The following is a 17,846-nucleotide window of genomic DNA, read 5'->3' on the forward strand; positions in this document are numbered from 1 at the left end:
TAAAGATATTGTGATTAAAACAAATAACAAAAGCATTCTAAAGAGCGTAATAGTTTAATCTTGATATACTTACTAGTAACATGAGTTTCTATTTTTAATTAAGTTTTCCATATATATCCATTCACTTGGTGCACTTTTTATATATTTAGTGTTCTTATAATAAAAATAGCTTAAAACAAAAAAGCCCTTCTTGAATTAATATCTTTTGAGATTTTTCATATAACATATTACAATTTCCTGAAAGTTTTTGGCATACTAGAAAAGAATATTGTTTCATAATGAGTGTTATTAGTTCTTATAAAGGATTTATAAATATGTACTTCTACTAATAAGAGAGTAAAAATATAAATGCACTTACTACCACCTTTTAAGATGTCTGTTATTCAAAAATTGATCAAAAAATAAAATACTATGTTATTTGTATCTAAGTTTTCTCAGTATGGAAATGTGTGATGTCATACGGTTTTTGCAAAGGAAAAAATATCAGGAAGTATTGAAAAAACTTACTGAATTTCTACTAAATGTTTAGTTTCTGTCTCTTGCTACCATGGTATTTAAACAAATTTTTGAAAGACTTAAGAGAAGCTTGTTGTATAAAAAATACATCATAAGTGATAAACATTAAAACTAGAAGTATCATGAGAAAAGCAATAGATAAATGGAAAACGACACTTTACTTCATTGTCTAATAAGTGATTTTTACACTGAGGACCTGATGAACAGCTATGTACATGTGCCTCAGTCCATGCTCTGCCTGGAGGAAAGAGTGGTGAGTCAACTTTGTAGATCCCAGATCACCTACAAGAATTTTAAAAATCTGGTTCATGGGTGAAAAATTAAAGATGGATCATTACTCAGTAAAAGGGGTAAGATGAGATGTAAGGTGCACAGAGAGACAAATGGATGTTTTGACAATGAGAATTAGTCAAAGGATACTGTTAAGTAAAGAAGTGACAGGATTCGGTTTGTTTTTCCTTGAGATGACTTTAGCATCAATGTGGATAACTGGCACAAACCAGCAGGGTGAATTAGATACTGCTAAAATGCTCCAGGCAGCAGATGAGGAACAACTGAATGAAAGCCAAAAGATTTGAAATAGAAAAAGAAGGATGAGAGATAGATGTGAGAGAGTTTAAAGAATGTACTGATGAAATTAGAGAATGAGAAGAATCCTAGAGGATATGAAGACTAGTCTTTGAAATGGTATGTTACATCTGCATACAGATTAGAAGAAAAATGGCAATATAAAAATGAAGATGTGTATTTTTTCATAGTTTATAATCATAAACTCTACACTGTACCTAGTCAAAAGTTACATGTATGGTTGTCGAGAAAACTGTAAAAGTAGTAGATAGAAACCTAGTAAAGGGATGCTTTTAGAAATCCATAGAAAAAGGTTGGGAATGTAGCTCAGTAGTAAAGTGATTGCCTAATGTGTGAGGTCCTGGGTTCAATCCCTGTTTCAAATAAGTAAATAAGTAAGTAAGTAAGTAAGTAAGTAAATAAATAAATAAATAGAAATCCATGATATCAGGGAAGAAGATATCATCATGCAAGCAATTAGAAGATATTTCCAACGTGGAAAAAAATGGTCAGCAGTTTCAAATGCATGAAGACAACAAAAAGGATAACAATGAACTGATTTTGATAATAAGAAGGTCACAAGTAATTTTTGCAATAATCAGGTCAACACAATTGAACATAGAAGTCCAGTAGCAGTAGTTTTTAAAAATGGTTAAAGACAGTGAACAAAAATGTGAATATTACTGTGTCCTCAACCTTGGGTAGCCCCCCAAATATATAAATAAATAAATTTTAAAATACCATCAAAATTTATAAAATAACCACTACTTTGTTTTATACATATAGGAAAGATAAAATAAAGGCTTGAAAGTAAAATAAGGAAAAAAATTAAAAACCCATATTGTTAAATAAACTCCCATTGACCAAGAAATCTAGTAATGAAAATTTTAGTTATAATTAAAGTATAAATCAACTCTTTTAAGTGAACATTAATAATCAAAATTTGAAAAATATAAGGCACCAGAAATTGTCAAAGATTAAATCTGTGAAAAGCTACAATGCCAGTTTTTAGAAATGATTTTTCCATAAATCTCAGTAACTTGTCTAAATTAACATTTGCTCCCATGTGTTCTTTTAGCAAAATGTGCGTACTCAGATCATAGACCATAACTTACTCTGCAATAATAGCTTAAATATTCCTGTTGTCTCACATTTTAGTTCATCAGGTCCCAGGAGAAAGCTTAGAACAATGTCTTTTGTATCATTTTACCCCCAAGGCATGATATATATTTTAATATGCTTTTTATCACTGTGACCAAAAGACTTTACAAGAATAACTTATAAGAAGAAAAGGTTATTTTGGCTCACAGTTTCAGAAATTCAGTCTATTGTCAGCCAACTCCATTGCTTTTGGTCTGAGGGGAGGCAGAATCTGGTGGTGAAAGAGTGTGGCATAGCAAATCAGCTCAGAACAGGGCAACCAGTCAGCAAGAGCAAGTTCCACTCACCATGGAGCTGAGCTCCCAAAGGCTCTCACCCAGTAACTTACTGTCTTTTGTCTATCTGCCTAGAGTTACCACTCAGTTTATCCACATCAGTGGATTAATCCACTGATATGCTACTTTTCTCATATTCTAGTCATTTCATGTCTTCTTAACATTCTTGCATTGTCTCACACATGAGCTTTTGGGGTCACCTCATATCTAAACCTTAACAATATATGTAATGAATGGATGAATGGATATGGAAGAAGAACTGTCAGAGGAGATAAGTAGAAAAGGAGATGATGACCCACATGTACAATAAAGAGCAATAACAGGTTGGGATTTTATGAGAGCATGAGCAAACTTGTTTTACTTAGAAGTGACCATATGAAGGCAAATACAAATTATCAATCAATCATCACAAACCTAAGTGTTTACTAAAAAAGTGGTGAAAAAGGAAAGGTATCCTTTGAAAATGTGGAAATGATTTAAACAGGCAATTCTTAGGGAAGAATTATGAAGTGATGAAAAGAATGTAGCAAATATATCAAAAGTAATCTGATAAATGGAAAATAAAATACTAAAATAGCATATTTGCCTTGTAAAAATTGCCTTTAAACAAATCTCATGTTGCCAGAATTGGGGCTGCAAGTGGGAAACACTTCATACTATGGTATTAGCATATAAAAATTGCATTTAGTAAGATTAACTTGATTGTAGCTATCTAAATTCAGCAGTCCCATATCTTGGATTCCATCTTAAAGATATATTATATAAGTACACAAGGATATGGTTCCAATGTTGGTTTTTAATGCTGTTGTAAGCATAAAAATAAAGTTATCAAAGGATTAATAAAATAAATTATAATACAGGCATACAATATCTAAGTAGCTATGTAGTCATTAAGAAACAATGCCGTAGAGCAAAGGAAATAGCTCAATTTTAGACTGCTTCCTTAGCATGCACAAGGTCCTAAGTTCTGTCCCCAGCACTGGGGGAAAAATGTAGTACAAGTATATATCTAAACAGAGAATATCACTGATATTTTAAAAATAAATATAAAGATTCAGAAAAATATACACATTATGACTGAGTTCATTTGGAAAAAAATTTCAAATGCACAGAAATATAGTTATGTGTGCATGTACCTAGAAAAAGCCTAGAAAGGGAAACACTGAACTGATAACAAGGACAAACCCTATGAGGCATAAGTTTTTTTTTTTTTAATACTCTTTTAAAAACTCCATTTCTGATATTTCACAACTTTTTAGTGCAAATTTTAAGACTACTATTGGAAAAATGTACATTCTTATGAATAATGTCATATTTAATTTAAATATGATGGATAGGAAAGCTTAAAAGAGGTATAATTCCTAATTTGCTTAAAGAAGTAAAAAGGAAGAGAAAGGACTTGAAATACATAAATAAGCAGGCTCTTAAAAAATTACTGGACAAAGCCAAGCATGTTATTTTAGGACATATGTCCTTTTCTAAATCCATCAGGGTTATGGGGCTTGAGAATATATAAAACAGACCATAGATCAGATTGTAGCTAAAGGGATTCATGCTCACATTTTGTTATGAAGTTCAAATTGGAAGCTGTTCAGGCAGAAAACTAATAAAAATGGGTGATAGCTAATTAACCTAAGGCTTCAAAGTAATTGCTCTGCAAAAAGCAATTTAAAAGGAACCTTTTTATTTATTTATTTATTTATTTATTTATTTATTTATGAAAATCATAAAATGCCCTATTTGACTTTTGGTGCATGAGCAAAAATATATGAATATATACAGATATTTGATTTTTTAAAAAAATTTTCACCTGATCCAACTTCTTGATAACATTTTAAACTGGCAATAGAATAACAAGAACTATGTTTCATATCTTAAGCTTAGTACTTTGCCATATATGGAGATAGTAGGAGTAGATCCCAGAACTAAATACAGCTCAGAGTGCAGCTCAGAGTGTGGAATTCTATTTATTCATCCAGCTCTGAGCCATAATCCTTACCATTAGAATCAAGAGTCAGTTACACCAGACAATATGACTGCTTAGTGGAGATCTGACTACCATACAAACAGGAGATCCTGCTGTGAAGAGAGGATGGAATGAATGTGTGACATCCAAAATGAACTTCTATCTGCCACAATGTACCAAACTGGCCTCTAAAATTCTGGCACAGTTTCTTTTAAAAAAGATGTATACTTATATAAAATATCTTCATTTCTTCCCCAAAAAAGGAGTCCTAAATTTCTTGCATTTCTACAACCAGTTCCCAAAACTGATGTTGTGGGTAATGTGGTGTTCTTTTCCTCAAATTTGCTTGGTATCTGTAACTTCCAGTTTCCTGGAATTTAAGGTTAATACGGGACTCAAGAGATGTGGTTGATAATATCTGGGTGAAGAGTTCTGAACAGAATTTCTGATCCTGATTACCTGCCTCTAGGTCTAAGCTTTATTAGCATGTACTCTCAATAAACCCTGGGACTATCTTTTATGACCATGGTATTAATCTTTGGGTTTTTATATTACACCATAGGATATAGGATATTATATATTTAAATAAACTAATTCCTCAAGAAATAGAGTAAGCGTTCTAGATATCTCCAGGAGTTACACTTACAATCACTTTTAGACCTCCCATAGAGTCAGTTAGTGTAGAACTCAAGACCTTTGTTGTCAGTTGCCCAGGATCCATATGTTCAATACATTTTTCCCCAACTTCAGGATTCATTCTGATGCAATTAATCTGATTATGCCCTAAGGGCACCAAATGCTCTGATCAAAATTAGAAAAATCATAATAGACATTTAAAAAATCCCTTTTTTATAATCAAGGTGGGTTCACAGGTGGGTCCGCTTTTTAAAAATAAATATGAGTTACATGGTAGAGATATCAGCCTGCCATAAAAGTGATCATGCTTTGCCAAGAAAAGGTAAAATTAATTTGTTGAGAATCAATATATATACTATGGTCATTCAATTTTCAATTCTGTAAATTTCCACAATTAGATTGTAAACTATTTAAAGATAGAATTGTGTTGTGTTGGAATATGCAATGTGTAATTAATCAGATATGTTGGGTGATTTTATTTTGTCAATTGGTTTATAATTATTAACCTCAACAGGATAAATAATTCTAATATTTTGTTACATATGTATTTTTAAATCTGATAATGTCATTTAGAAAATTGTTAATATCAAAAAACTTTTTGAAATAGTATTTTCCCTAAATTGTTTTTTGTTTTATATGCTATTAATATCTGCTTATTTGTCTTCTGTTGCAGGATTTATTTATACATGTGGTGGAACGTTAAAAGGACTTAATGGCACCATAGAAAGCCCCGGTTTTCCATATGGATATCCAAATGGTGCAAACTGTACATGGGTAATAATAGCAGAAGAACGAAATAGAATACAAATTGTTTTTCAGTCATTTGCACTAGAAGAAGAATATGACTACTTGTCCTTATATGATGGACATCCTCATCCTACAAACTTTAGGACAAGGTTAGTGTATTTTGAATAAAAGAAGAGAAGAAATGTATTTTATGGGTAATATTATTTTACATATGATATAGTTATAATAAAGTCATATTGATCATCCAATTATTATTCATTTAGAAAGACATCATTCCATAAAAATTATCTCCATATCTCTCATCTTCTAATAGTAGCACATTATCACTACCTTGCAAAAAGATGAATGCAAGTTGAATTTTGACCACTTTAGAGTGGTTAGGCATATTTGGGGGTTTAAAATTATTATCTCCAAACTTCATTCATTATGGGAATAACTCTTGGTAAAATGAAAGCATATTATATAATGTTTCTTTTAGTGGTATGTATCCAATTCTAATGCAAATATATAACAATATACAAAATACAATTACAAAATATCATGAATACATTAGTCATACATTGGCAGAATACATTGATTTTAGATAATGTGTGCACATATATGAATGGCTTATCCTTTTATGTCACAAACTGGGACATTCATGTGTCTGCCCCTGCAAATGAAAGAATTAAATTTTAATCTAGTTGATAAAACATGTAAAAATTAGCTAGTATCCTCTTATTAAAGTGGTTCTTCACAGTTTTTTTTCTTGGCACCTAGTTAATCTAAAAAACATAAAGCACTTTTTGGTGTCTTATACAAACACTCAATTTAAACATGAATCAACTATAACTCCACCCAGAAATTTTAAATATCAAGCATTACATATTTTAGTCCTAGATTAATATACCTGTAATTACATATTTATTTTTTAGTAAATGTTTTCATCTTGCAATTTAAAACATTCTTAGCAGATAATATGTAGGAATTAATGACTTTTTACTAAAGAATACTTGGCTATATTTGAATTATGATTCTGTGAGTTTGTCTTTGTATCTAACAATTTTAATTGTTTTCTTGCTTCCCTGTTTTCCAGGAGGCAGATTATCAATGTTAAAATTGTATACATTCATCAGCCTTCTGTATTAATTTGCATTTTTTTTCATTTTAAATAAATTTTATGTTTATTATCCTTCCAGTTTTAGTAGTGAAAAAGATAATACAGTGCAGAAAATGATGGGCCCACAGGTGAGATTTACATCAGAGTGTGAGGTTTGTTGTTCACCAGCTGTTTGAGCACTCCATACCATCTCTGCTTAAAGTGGGAGATGGTGATACTAAAGGGGATGTTATACATTTCACTGTACTCTTGTTTGACAATCATAGAGAAATCATGTGTGAAACAACTACATGAATATAAGGTCCTTTTAGTACACATGTGAACTGCTTCCTGTCAGGAGGACAGTTAAAAATGCTTGAGTTGTTTGAAATCACATATTAATGCAAATAAAAGTTCACTATCTTGATTATAGGTAAGGTCTATTTTCATTCATTTTTTTTTTCTCTTTGTTAATTTACTGGCTATTTCTGATTTCTTCCTCCTCTTACACTGTAAATTCCTTCTGTATAAAAAAAAGTATCCTGTATGGCATATACTTATGCCCACGTTAAACATCATTTCAAATATTATCAAATGCTGGCCCACTTTTGCCAATGACAGCATTAAATCAAGACAGAAATCCTAGAAGCACATATGCATGCACGCTTACCTTCAGTAGCATATGTGTGTGTGGCTGGGAGAGAGGTCTTTCCATGTAAGGGTTCTGACCATGGGAATATACAGGACAGAGCTCCTCTGGTGAGCAACAACCAGGGAGTAACAGGAACCCTGTTTCCCCTGGTTGGAATGTTTTGCAGTCTTTCCCAGGCACTCTTAAGATAACCACTGCTTGCATGGCCAGAACACATGTCTAATCATAAGCAAAACATTTTACCTTGTAACCGAATGTAATCTGGTATAAATAAAGCCAGCAGCTCAGACCAGCAGCCATTTTGCCATTTAGCCATTCTGCCTCTGCACCTCACTTCTATCTCCCTTTGATTTCTTTACCTATACACACCTGTGTATAACCGGTCAGACTATAGGCCATAAAAGAAAAGAGAAGGTACATTCTAAAATTTTGAGACATCTAAAAGGATGCACATAAAAAGCACACAGACTATTATGTATTTTCTTTACACCAGCAATTCATGCCCTATAATTGGTATAAATCTAAAAAGGAAGTAATCCCCTTAACATTATCTGCTAGTTCCTATAAAATTGCTGATAGTATTGTTATATCTATTCTCTCTAGGTCACCTTGTAAATTAGAGAAGATTATTATTTTATCTCTGCATTAAAATAAAAAACAGTTGTAGCCTCTGGAAAGTTGAAAGACTTTGAGAGATTGAGATAACTATTGTTCTCATTCTTTGCTTACTAATATGTAAATTGGAAAAAGTAGCATTTAATTTACAGAGATTTTATGAGGATTACGGTGTAATAAAGCTCAATAAATCTAACTCTTGGCAATTATTTAGTGATTTCTCTGTACCCAACACTACTAGATGTTTTGTATTCAACACAGTATTTAACTTCTTCTCTACCCAAATGGTGTAAAATAATTACTGTTATCATTCTCACCATTTTACAACTGGGAAAATGAGGCTTTAACTACTGGCCCAAGGTTAGTATTGTTGAAAGTAGCATGAAGCAGGGCCATCATAACAAAACAAATTTAGCTCAATTCAGATTTTATGCTCTTAACTTTAGTTATAACTAATTATTTGTAATCCTCAAAATTTATGTAAAATTAAAACATTTTTCTTTGCTTCATTTCATAAAATTTGATAAGATAAATCATGAAAATAATATTATATGTATTTGAAAATATAAATATTACATGTATTTGAAAATACTTATTTATCTTAAATATTTATTTATTAAATATTTAAACATTAAATATTTATTTTCAAATACAATAAAATATAAAATAATGGAAAGATAATCTACAAATATATTCTTGCTATTTGTTTTATAGACTGTGATCTAATATGTACTTTTAAAACATTCTGTTCACTGTAAGATGTTTAATGCATCTATCTGTTGCTCTTTGTGCTTAAAGAAATACAGTTGCTAATGTTATAGCTTATTTTAGTTAGCACGACTGGGGAAAAAAATCCAATGTGTAACCTTCAGCCTCTACCAGACTGTGTTTACATGCAAAATCTAGTGTTTGATTAGAAGTTGAAACTGCTGCTGGCAGAGTTAGATTCATGTTTGCATCTGTTTCTTTGACTCACTGTTTTCCAGCTTTTTGTTTCTCTCACATGGGATCACATTCTCACTTAATGCATGTCCTTATGGTAGGTCTGCTGTTCTCTTTCTTCCAGAAATTGAAACTTATTTTTTGTTACTTCTCACGAGTTCCAAGGTTTTGTAAAAACAGCTTGCTGTAGTTGCTTTGCCATAATGCAGAAAAGATGTCATCTTTATAAATACAGAGACACATTGGGATTTGTAACCAGTTCTATACTTCTAAACCTCTTAAATCCAACTATTGATGATCCTGCTTATTTCCTATACATTTTTAATTTAGTAAATAAAATTGACATTGGTAATTGAATGAATGCTTTCAGCAAGGCACCATTACATTCCTTTCTTGGTAATAACTTTAGCATAGAATGAATGCTTGTGTTTTTAAAACAGCATTTGTCTGTTTTTATGCACAAAGTATTATACAATTTGTTTACTTTGTTTATACCAATAGCATATCCTCAATAAGAAAAGTATACCATGAACTAAAAAAAAAATACCTATATCTTGAGGTAGAGATGGACATATTCAAGTAGTTAGAATCATCCTATATATGCAATTTATGTCCATATTATATGTATATCAGATATGATTAGAATTTTTAGAAGCATCAATTTGCATTAGTATACTATAAGTCATTTAATTATTCTGTTGTAAGATATTTTGGGTTTTTGTCATAATTAGTTCCGATATCAGCATCTTCAAAAGTAAATACTTTCTATATCTTAGATTAGTTCCTTAGGAACAGGATACATATTTGAAAAGCCAAAAGTAATATTTTTCATATTACTACTCTGCTTTCCGAAAGCTTATGTTAATGAGTACTATTGTGAGTAGATGAGTATACTCTATTTGCATTTAGTCTTAGCAGTCTTATGTCTTTCATTCTCAGTTTAATTACCTTATTTTCATATATTTAATTATTATAGGTTCTAACATTTTCCTATGTTTGAAACTACACTTACTTTGTTCTATTAATTCCTTGTGTCTATATACCACTGTCTTTCTTGATGTCTTGTATAATTTATTCATACTTGAATATATAAATATTTGTCTTGTGATAAAAACATTTCCCCATTTATTTATGTCTTATAAAATCTTGGTTATTCTTTTCTACCCAAGTAGTTAAAGAATTTTAAAATTGTTTATAATGAGGTACACTGTTTAGAGATTCTTTCCATATCTTTTAATTTTAGAAAGCCGCCAAGCAGATTTTTTTTACTGCTTAATTTTTTTAATGTTTACATGTATAACTCAAATGCATTTGAAAACTCATAAAATAGCTTTTTAAATCTCTTTCTGTAGAAGACAATGATTATTTTACTAATAAAACCAAGGCAGCAGTATATTTTCACAAAGTTAACTAGAAAGACTTTCCTTTGTTATGTCTCTTGAATGTTACTATAGGCTCCTCACTCCTATTTGGATAGGGCATATTGTGGACCATATTTGGTTGTAATAGAAAAACTGAACTACTGTGGCTTAAGGAAAAGTGGGTTTGTTTCTCTCAGATAATAATGACTCTATTAATGTGTAACTACCCAAGAAAGCAAAAAACTTTCCCCAAAGTCTTGCATATCCTTGGTGAGAAGTATTCTGGATAAAGACCATTCCATTTTTACCATCATCTATGCTAATTGCAATGTGAAGGCCGAGGCCAGACTGACAAATATCAATCACTGTATCATAATAGTCCTATTCATACTTCTTATTTTACTGTTAAAAATCAAAGTTACGTTTTAAAGAATGCTTGATCTTCTAAATAAATTACTCCTAAATTTGTCATTGAAAAAAAAAAGATAGCTCACAAATTCATGGTCTACGTGTCATAATTACTGAATAAAGTTTATGTTCTTGAATTATAAAAATGTACATGAATTAATAATGTTTCAAATAAAGAAGTAGGTAAAGATAGAAAATGAAAATTAAGTGTAAATGTAAACATAACAAAAATCTTATTGGCAGAGGCAGACAATATTAAACCATAAATAACCTGCTGTACAGAAATAATTTAGCTGGTTGAGGTGAAGAGAGTTTTCTATTTTAAATATGTCACCAGAGACAAGAAAATCAGGGACATCTTGGAATACATGATAGTAACAAGAGATTTCTAAGAGAAAGGAGCAACCTGTACAAAGATTGTAGTTCTGTAGCCCACATGTGAAAATATGTAAATAAGGAAGGCAGACAAGTGGTATAATAGACCAAGGTCTGGTGACCTCTGTAAAGACTGAGTTTCCCTCCCTCCTTCCCTCCCTCCCTCCCTCCCTCCCTTCCTTCCTTCCTTCCTTCCTTCCTTCCTTTTTTAGTTGTTGATGGACCTTTATTTTGTTTATTTATATGTGGTGCTCAGAATCGAACCCAGTGCCTCACACAAGCATTCTACCACTGAGCCACAACCCCAGCCCTAAAACTGGGTTTCATCTGTGAGTTTCAAAAACTTTCCAGTGGAAAATGAGAAAACTTGGGCCACTGCCAACCCTGTTAAGGGGAGTCACCCACACCTCACAGGGTTGCCAGGCCTGGGCTGAACATTACAGCCTCTGCTGTATGTGCTTCTGAGTACTGTGTCAGTGGGGAAGTACTGTGCCTGAGTCAGACAGGGGAAAGGAAAGCTTTTATGTAATACATTCACAAATAGGGATCTTTTCTTCAATTCCTCCCACTACTAGGGGCACAGTTTTCTAATTTTCACAATTTATGACCCTGTTATAATCTCAAAGGGTCATTTAAGCTGCCTGAAGAACAGGTTCTGTCAATTCCAACAACAAATTGTAATTTATTGATATTATGAATTTTGTGAGATAAGTTGATATGGGGAAAATATCAAGAATTACATAGTATATCATTATATAAAAATTCGATGTCATTATATAAAATCAATACCATTATATAAAATTCTGGTTTTATATTTTAAGAAGACATTTTATACAAAAATTTAAACTATTTAAAGAAAGTAGAGACTACAAATATAATAAAAGTAAGGAAAATAGAATGCCTAATAGTATAACTTCTCAGAAACATACTGTAAATATTATTTTTATTTTTAAATTTTTAAATTCTTGTAAAATGGGAAATTATCAGTGTTAAAATTTTCCTTATCCCTGTTGACATTCATATTTCTTATGAGTATAATCTGTTTCTATTAGCTCCTTTTAAAGACAAAGGCATCAACAAAAAAAGACAAATTATAATACAAGAATAATGTATCATCATTATAACACTGAGGGAGTAAGGTGGCATATATCTGTAAGTCCCACTTAGTTAGGAGGTTAAGGCAGGAAGATGGCTTGAGCCCAGGAGTTCAAATGAATCCTGGATGATTTAGTCAGCTTTTGCCACTGTGACTCAAAGATCTGACCAGAACAATTTTAGGGGAGGAAGTATATTTAGGGACTCATGGTTTCAGAGGTCTTAGTCCATAGATAGCAGGCTCCATACCTTGGGACTCAAGGTGAGGCAAGATATCATTGCTGAAGAGTACAGCAGAGCTAAGCAGCTCACATGAGGATCAGACAGCAGAGAGAGAGAGAGAGAGAGAGAGGTCTCTACTTGCCAGATACAAAAATATATACCCCATAGCCACCTCCCAATAAACTACTTCCTCCAGCTAATACACCCCACCTAGCACCAGTACCACTCAGTTAATCCCATTAGGGATCAATTTACTGATGAGGTTAAGGTTGAAACCAAATCATTTCTCCTCCAAACCTTCTTGCTTTGTCTCACACATTAACTTTTGAGGGAATACCTCACCTCCAAACCATAATCCATCATATTAAGACCCAATTCGCAAAAAAAGAATGTAACACTGATTTAATAACATTTTATTGTATATATGCATATACATATATACATGTGTGTGTATTTTTATTTAATTTTACCAATTCAGATAGTAAAAACAGCTAAGTTGATGTCACAAAATCACTTGAAAATTTTGATTATACATTCTTGATAATATTCCTATAAGAAAACTAGAGATGTAATTCCAAAATATGGTAAAGAATATCTCTTAATCTCTTAAACTAAATAACAATAAGGCTAACTTTAGCTTTTATTTAAATAGAGGCTATGGATGGTCAGTTTCACTTATGTTAATTTAGTACAATATAATTATAATTTCTATTTCATTAAAATTTGAAGCAGAGCAAGGAAGGAGGAGCTATCATACAATTAACTAAAATGAATGAATTATAGAAACTAAAATGATATAGACATAGAAACATTAGTTCTAAATATTTAAAACTATACCAAATTTTGATTATAGATTAGATAATTTACTGGAAATCTATAGGATTAAAAAGACTTGGAGTGTTGACCAGTGTCAGTATCACATCAACCATCATATGGAAAAATAAAAAAATATATATATATTCTACCACAAATAGACCCCAAGTTAGTATAGCAAAACAGTTAAAAATAAACTCCATAAGTATCCTACAGATGTTATAATAAAAATTTATAATTTAGTGCCTAACGACATAGAGATGGAAAGCAGAGAACCACACTGTGTTTATGAGTAAAATGACTATATTTGTAAATATCTCAACTTTTGAAACTGTAGAGATTCTCTTCAAATCTCTTAATATATTTTGGGTTACTTGAAAAAAAATGATACAATTATTCATTAAACTATCACAGCGTAACAACCAGGAAAATAATTAAATGCTAGAGTAGAGAGTTTACTTATTTTTTAAATATTTTTATGGTATATTATAATTGTACAAAAGGGTACAATTTTTGTTACACATAAATGCATGCACACAATATAACATAATTTAGCTAATTGCAATTCCCCAGTTTTCCCAATGCTTTCATCTTCCCCTCCCCACTGGTCTATTTTCTCTAAGAGTAGAGAGTTCAAACAATTTTTGATAGGGGTGGGGAGTACTAGGGTTAAAGCTGTGGGTGCTTTATTCATGGAGCTAAATACTCAGCACCCTCCCCACTTTGTGAGATTAAGTCTCATTAAATTGCCAAGGCTGAACTTGAACATGTGATCCTCCTCCTGCCTCAGTATCCAGAGTTGCTGGAATTACAGGTTTGTGCCACAACACCCAATTGAGAGTTTAATGATCAAATTAGACTTCAAGCAAAATAAAATTCTAAGTAACTAACAAGAAGAAATTACTTATAAAATGTATAAAATACCAAGGCTTGATATAATTAATAAAAATAACTTTTAAAAATTAACATGAAAAAATATAATCATATGTAGAGAAGTATGCACAAAAAATGCTAAAATTCTAATATACAATAAGAAAACAGTAAAAACATATCTCATTATCAGAAAAAAGCAAACAAAAGTAACATTTTCAAATATAAAATTTACCAAAACTATTATAAACACTGAAAACACTGAATTTTGATAAAGATATTTAGTTATTTTGTCACATAAGAAATAGGAATACCAGGGGCTGGGGTTACGGCTCAGCAGTATAATGCTCGCCTTGCACGTGCAAGGCCCTGGGTTCCATCCTCATCACCATATAAAAATAAATAAATAAATAAAATAAAGTTATTTTTTAAAAAAGGAATGGGAATACCAGTTTATTCATGATTTCTGAAGGATAATTGCATAAGGTATCAAACATTTTTAAACATACTAGGAATTTATTATAAATAAAATATTTAAAATATTCCCCTCTCCAAATTAGGCACAGATTTTGATTGATTGATTGATTGATTGTACCAGGGATTGAACACAAGGGCACTCACCACTGAGCCACATCCCCAGTCCAATTTTGTATTTTATTTATAAACTGTCTCACTGAGTTGCTTTGTGTCTAACTTTTGCTAAGACTGGCCTTGAACTCATGATCCTCCTGTCTCAGCCTCTGAAGCTGCTGGCATTACAGGCATGCTTCACCACTCCTGGCTTAGGCATAGCTTCTCTTTGCTGTTTTACTGTTTTTATTTATAATTTTGTAAAATAGCAAAATCAAGAATGTTTAAAGGGAGAAAGTGTTACTAACAAATAAAGACAATACAGTAATTAGAAAATATATCTTAATATTTTATGGGCAGGGAAGTGACTCACAACATATTACTGGCTAAAATAAAAAAGCAGTCTGCAAAGTATCTATAACATTATATAATAGGATAGCTTGTACATTTGTGTCTGTGTACATTTGTGCATTTTTATCTGAGATGTTTGTATCTAAATCTCAACCATATTTACTTTTTAGTCAAATTTTTCATTTCTGTGACCAAAAGACCTGACAATATTATTAGAGAAGAAAAAGGTTATGTGGTCTCATGATTTCCGAGGTCTTAATACATAGACAGCTGACTCCATTGGAAAGCAGAATCAGAACATCATGGCAGAGGCAGGCAACTCAGGACATGACAATCAGGATGCAGGGAGCTCTGCTCACCAGAGACAAAAATATATACCCAAAGGCACACCTTCAGTGACTTACCCCCTCCAGACGCATCCTACCTACTGTTATCAAGTTCATCCATTCAATAACGCACTATTTAAGGCTCTTCATAACTTGAACATTTTACCTCTAAATTTTCTTGCATTGTCGCACACATGAACTTTTGAAGGACATTTCATATCTAAACTACAATATCCTGCCCCCTGGCACCAAAAAGCTCATGACCACATCACTATGCAAAAAACATTTAGTGCATTTCCAAGAGTACCCACAGTCTTAATAGTTTTAGTATTTCCCAAAAGTCCATGTCCAAAGTCTCCTGAGATCCAAGGTGGAATTTTAATGTGAGTCCTATAAAAATCAAAAGCAAGTTACATATATCCAATATATAATGGCACAGAGTAAACATTTCCATTCAACAAAGTAGAAATGGGGATGTTGAAAGAATTGATTAAATTAAAGCAAGACCAAAATCCGCTGGGCAAACAAGTTCTATAGCTCCATAGCCAGCATCTAGGCCATATAGTATCATATTTTTTGGTCCAAAGATTTGTGTGGCTCTGCCTCTATGGCCTTGCTGATTGAAGCCCATATGGTCTCCTTCTTGGCTTGTTTCTGTTCTATTCCTGAAGCTTTTCTCAATAGATGTCTCAGGTTACTGGCATCTCTTAATCACAAGGATCTCCACTTCAGCTTTTCTGTTTTACCTTTTTATACATCACCCTCTCAGGGACAGCCAAAAAGACTCTATGCCTCTCAGGTATTCCTTTGAAATCTTGGTGAAAACCTTTATGACCCGTTAACTATAGCATCATAAAATCCTGCAGAATCAGCACCACGTGGTTGATACTAAGGTCTGCTGTCATCTGAAGCAATTGCAAACATGCTGGGACTCTGGTTACAGGAGCCTTTGAGCATCTGTATGGCTGAACATAGTAAAATAATTTCCTAGTCCCCTGTGTGAAAGCAGGTTGCTTTCAGGGTCTCTTAAAGGTCTTGTCAATTCTTGAGATGACCTCAAGGTGTCCTGTCATTTCTGAGTAAAGTATTTCCATCTCTTTAGTAGCTATACTCTTGGTCACACCTTCCTTGGCCCCGGTTTTACTCATACTTTTCTGACAAAAATTCAAGTTTCAAGTTTTCCAGTCTTTCTGCTCTGTGTTTAGCTCCTGATTATTACAGTAAACATGGCCAAAAGTTGCCAGCAATATCCAGGCTACTACTCAAATGCTGTGCTATCTTGAAATTTCCTCTGCCAGATTAATTAGCACATCACTTTTAAATTCAGCCTTACTAAGTCTCAGGACATGAGCAAAATGAAGACAACATTTTTTTTTTAATTTTTTATTGTTGGCTGTTCAAAACATTACATAGTTCTTGATATATCATATTTCACAATTTGATTCAAGTAGGTTATGAGCTCCCATTTTTACCCCATATACAGATTGCAGAATCACATCAGTTACACATCCATTGATTTACATATTGCCATACTAGTGTCTGTTGTATTCTGCTGCCTTTCCTATCCTCTACTATCCCCCCTCCCCTCCCCTCCCCTCCCCTCTTCTCTCTCTGCCCCCTCTACTGACATTCGTTTAAGACAACATTTTTGACAGGATGTAACATAAACAGCCACTAGTCCAATTTACAGGAGAGTTCTCCTGCTAATAACCTCTTGAGCCCTGTTTTTACTGTCCACTGTCCTGTGAGCATTCTGGTCATCTGAATTCCCACCCGTATCACCCAGTAAGTTTTGAGTACAACATCCTAAATCCTTTCCAGCTTGTATTTCTAGACTTTTCAAAATTCTTACCCCAACAAATTGGCTCCAAAACTTCTGAACCACATGGTTAATTTAGTCACAGCAATGATGCCGCTTCTCATTACCAATTTCTGTTTTGGTCGGTTTTTATGTTATTGTGACCAAAAGACCTGAGAAGAGCAATGTGGAGGAAAAGTTTATTTGGATCACATTCAGAAGTCTCTGTCCATAGATAGCCAGCTCCATTGCTCTGGACCTAAGATGAATCAGAATATTATATCACCAGGGTGTTACAGAGGCAAGCAGCTCATAACATGGCAATCCAGAGGGGAGAGAGCTTTGTTCATCAGAAGAAAATATGTACCTCAAAGGCAATACTCCAGTGAACCCAGTGATCTATCTCTACCAGCCACATGATACCAGCCTATGGTTATCACCTAGCTAATCCATTCAGGTGGATTATTGCACTGATTGTGTTAAGGTTCACATATGCCAACCA

At 32.6% G+C, this 17,846-nt stretch overlaps 1 protein-coding gene across 3 annotated transcripts in view; it reads left to right on the forward strand.

The window, feature by feature from the left end:
* Window positions 1-17,846, forward strand: part of Csmd3 (CUB and Sushi multiple domains 3) — a 1,133,871-nt gene that overhangs the window by 115,343 nt on the left and 1,000,682 nt on the right. For all 3 annotated transcript variants that reach the window (XM_027947308.2, XM_027947313.2, XM_027947317.2), the window contains exon 2: window positions 5,795-6,017. In XM_027947308.2, the coding sequence (XP_027803109.2) occupies window positions 5,795-6,017 (223 nt within the window). The remainder of the gene's footprint in view (window positions 1-5,794; window positions 6,018-17,846) is intronic.

The sequence above is a fragment of the Marmota flaviventris genome, chromosome 15 (genome assembly GCF_047511675.1).
Source record: "Marmota flaviventris isolate mMarFla1 chromosome 15, mMarFla1.hap1, whole genome shotgun sequence".
Lineage (NCBI taxonomy): Eukaryota > Metazoa > Chordata > Mammalia > Rodentia > Sciuridae > Marmota > Marmota flaviventris.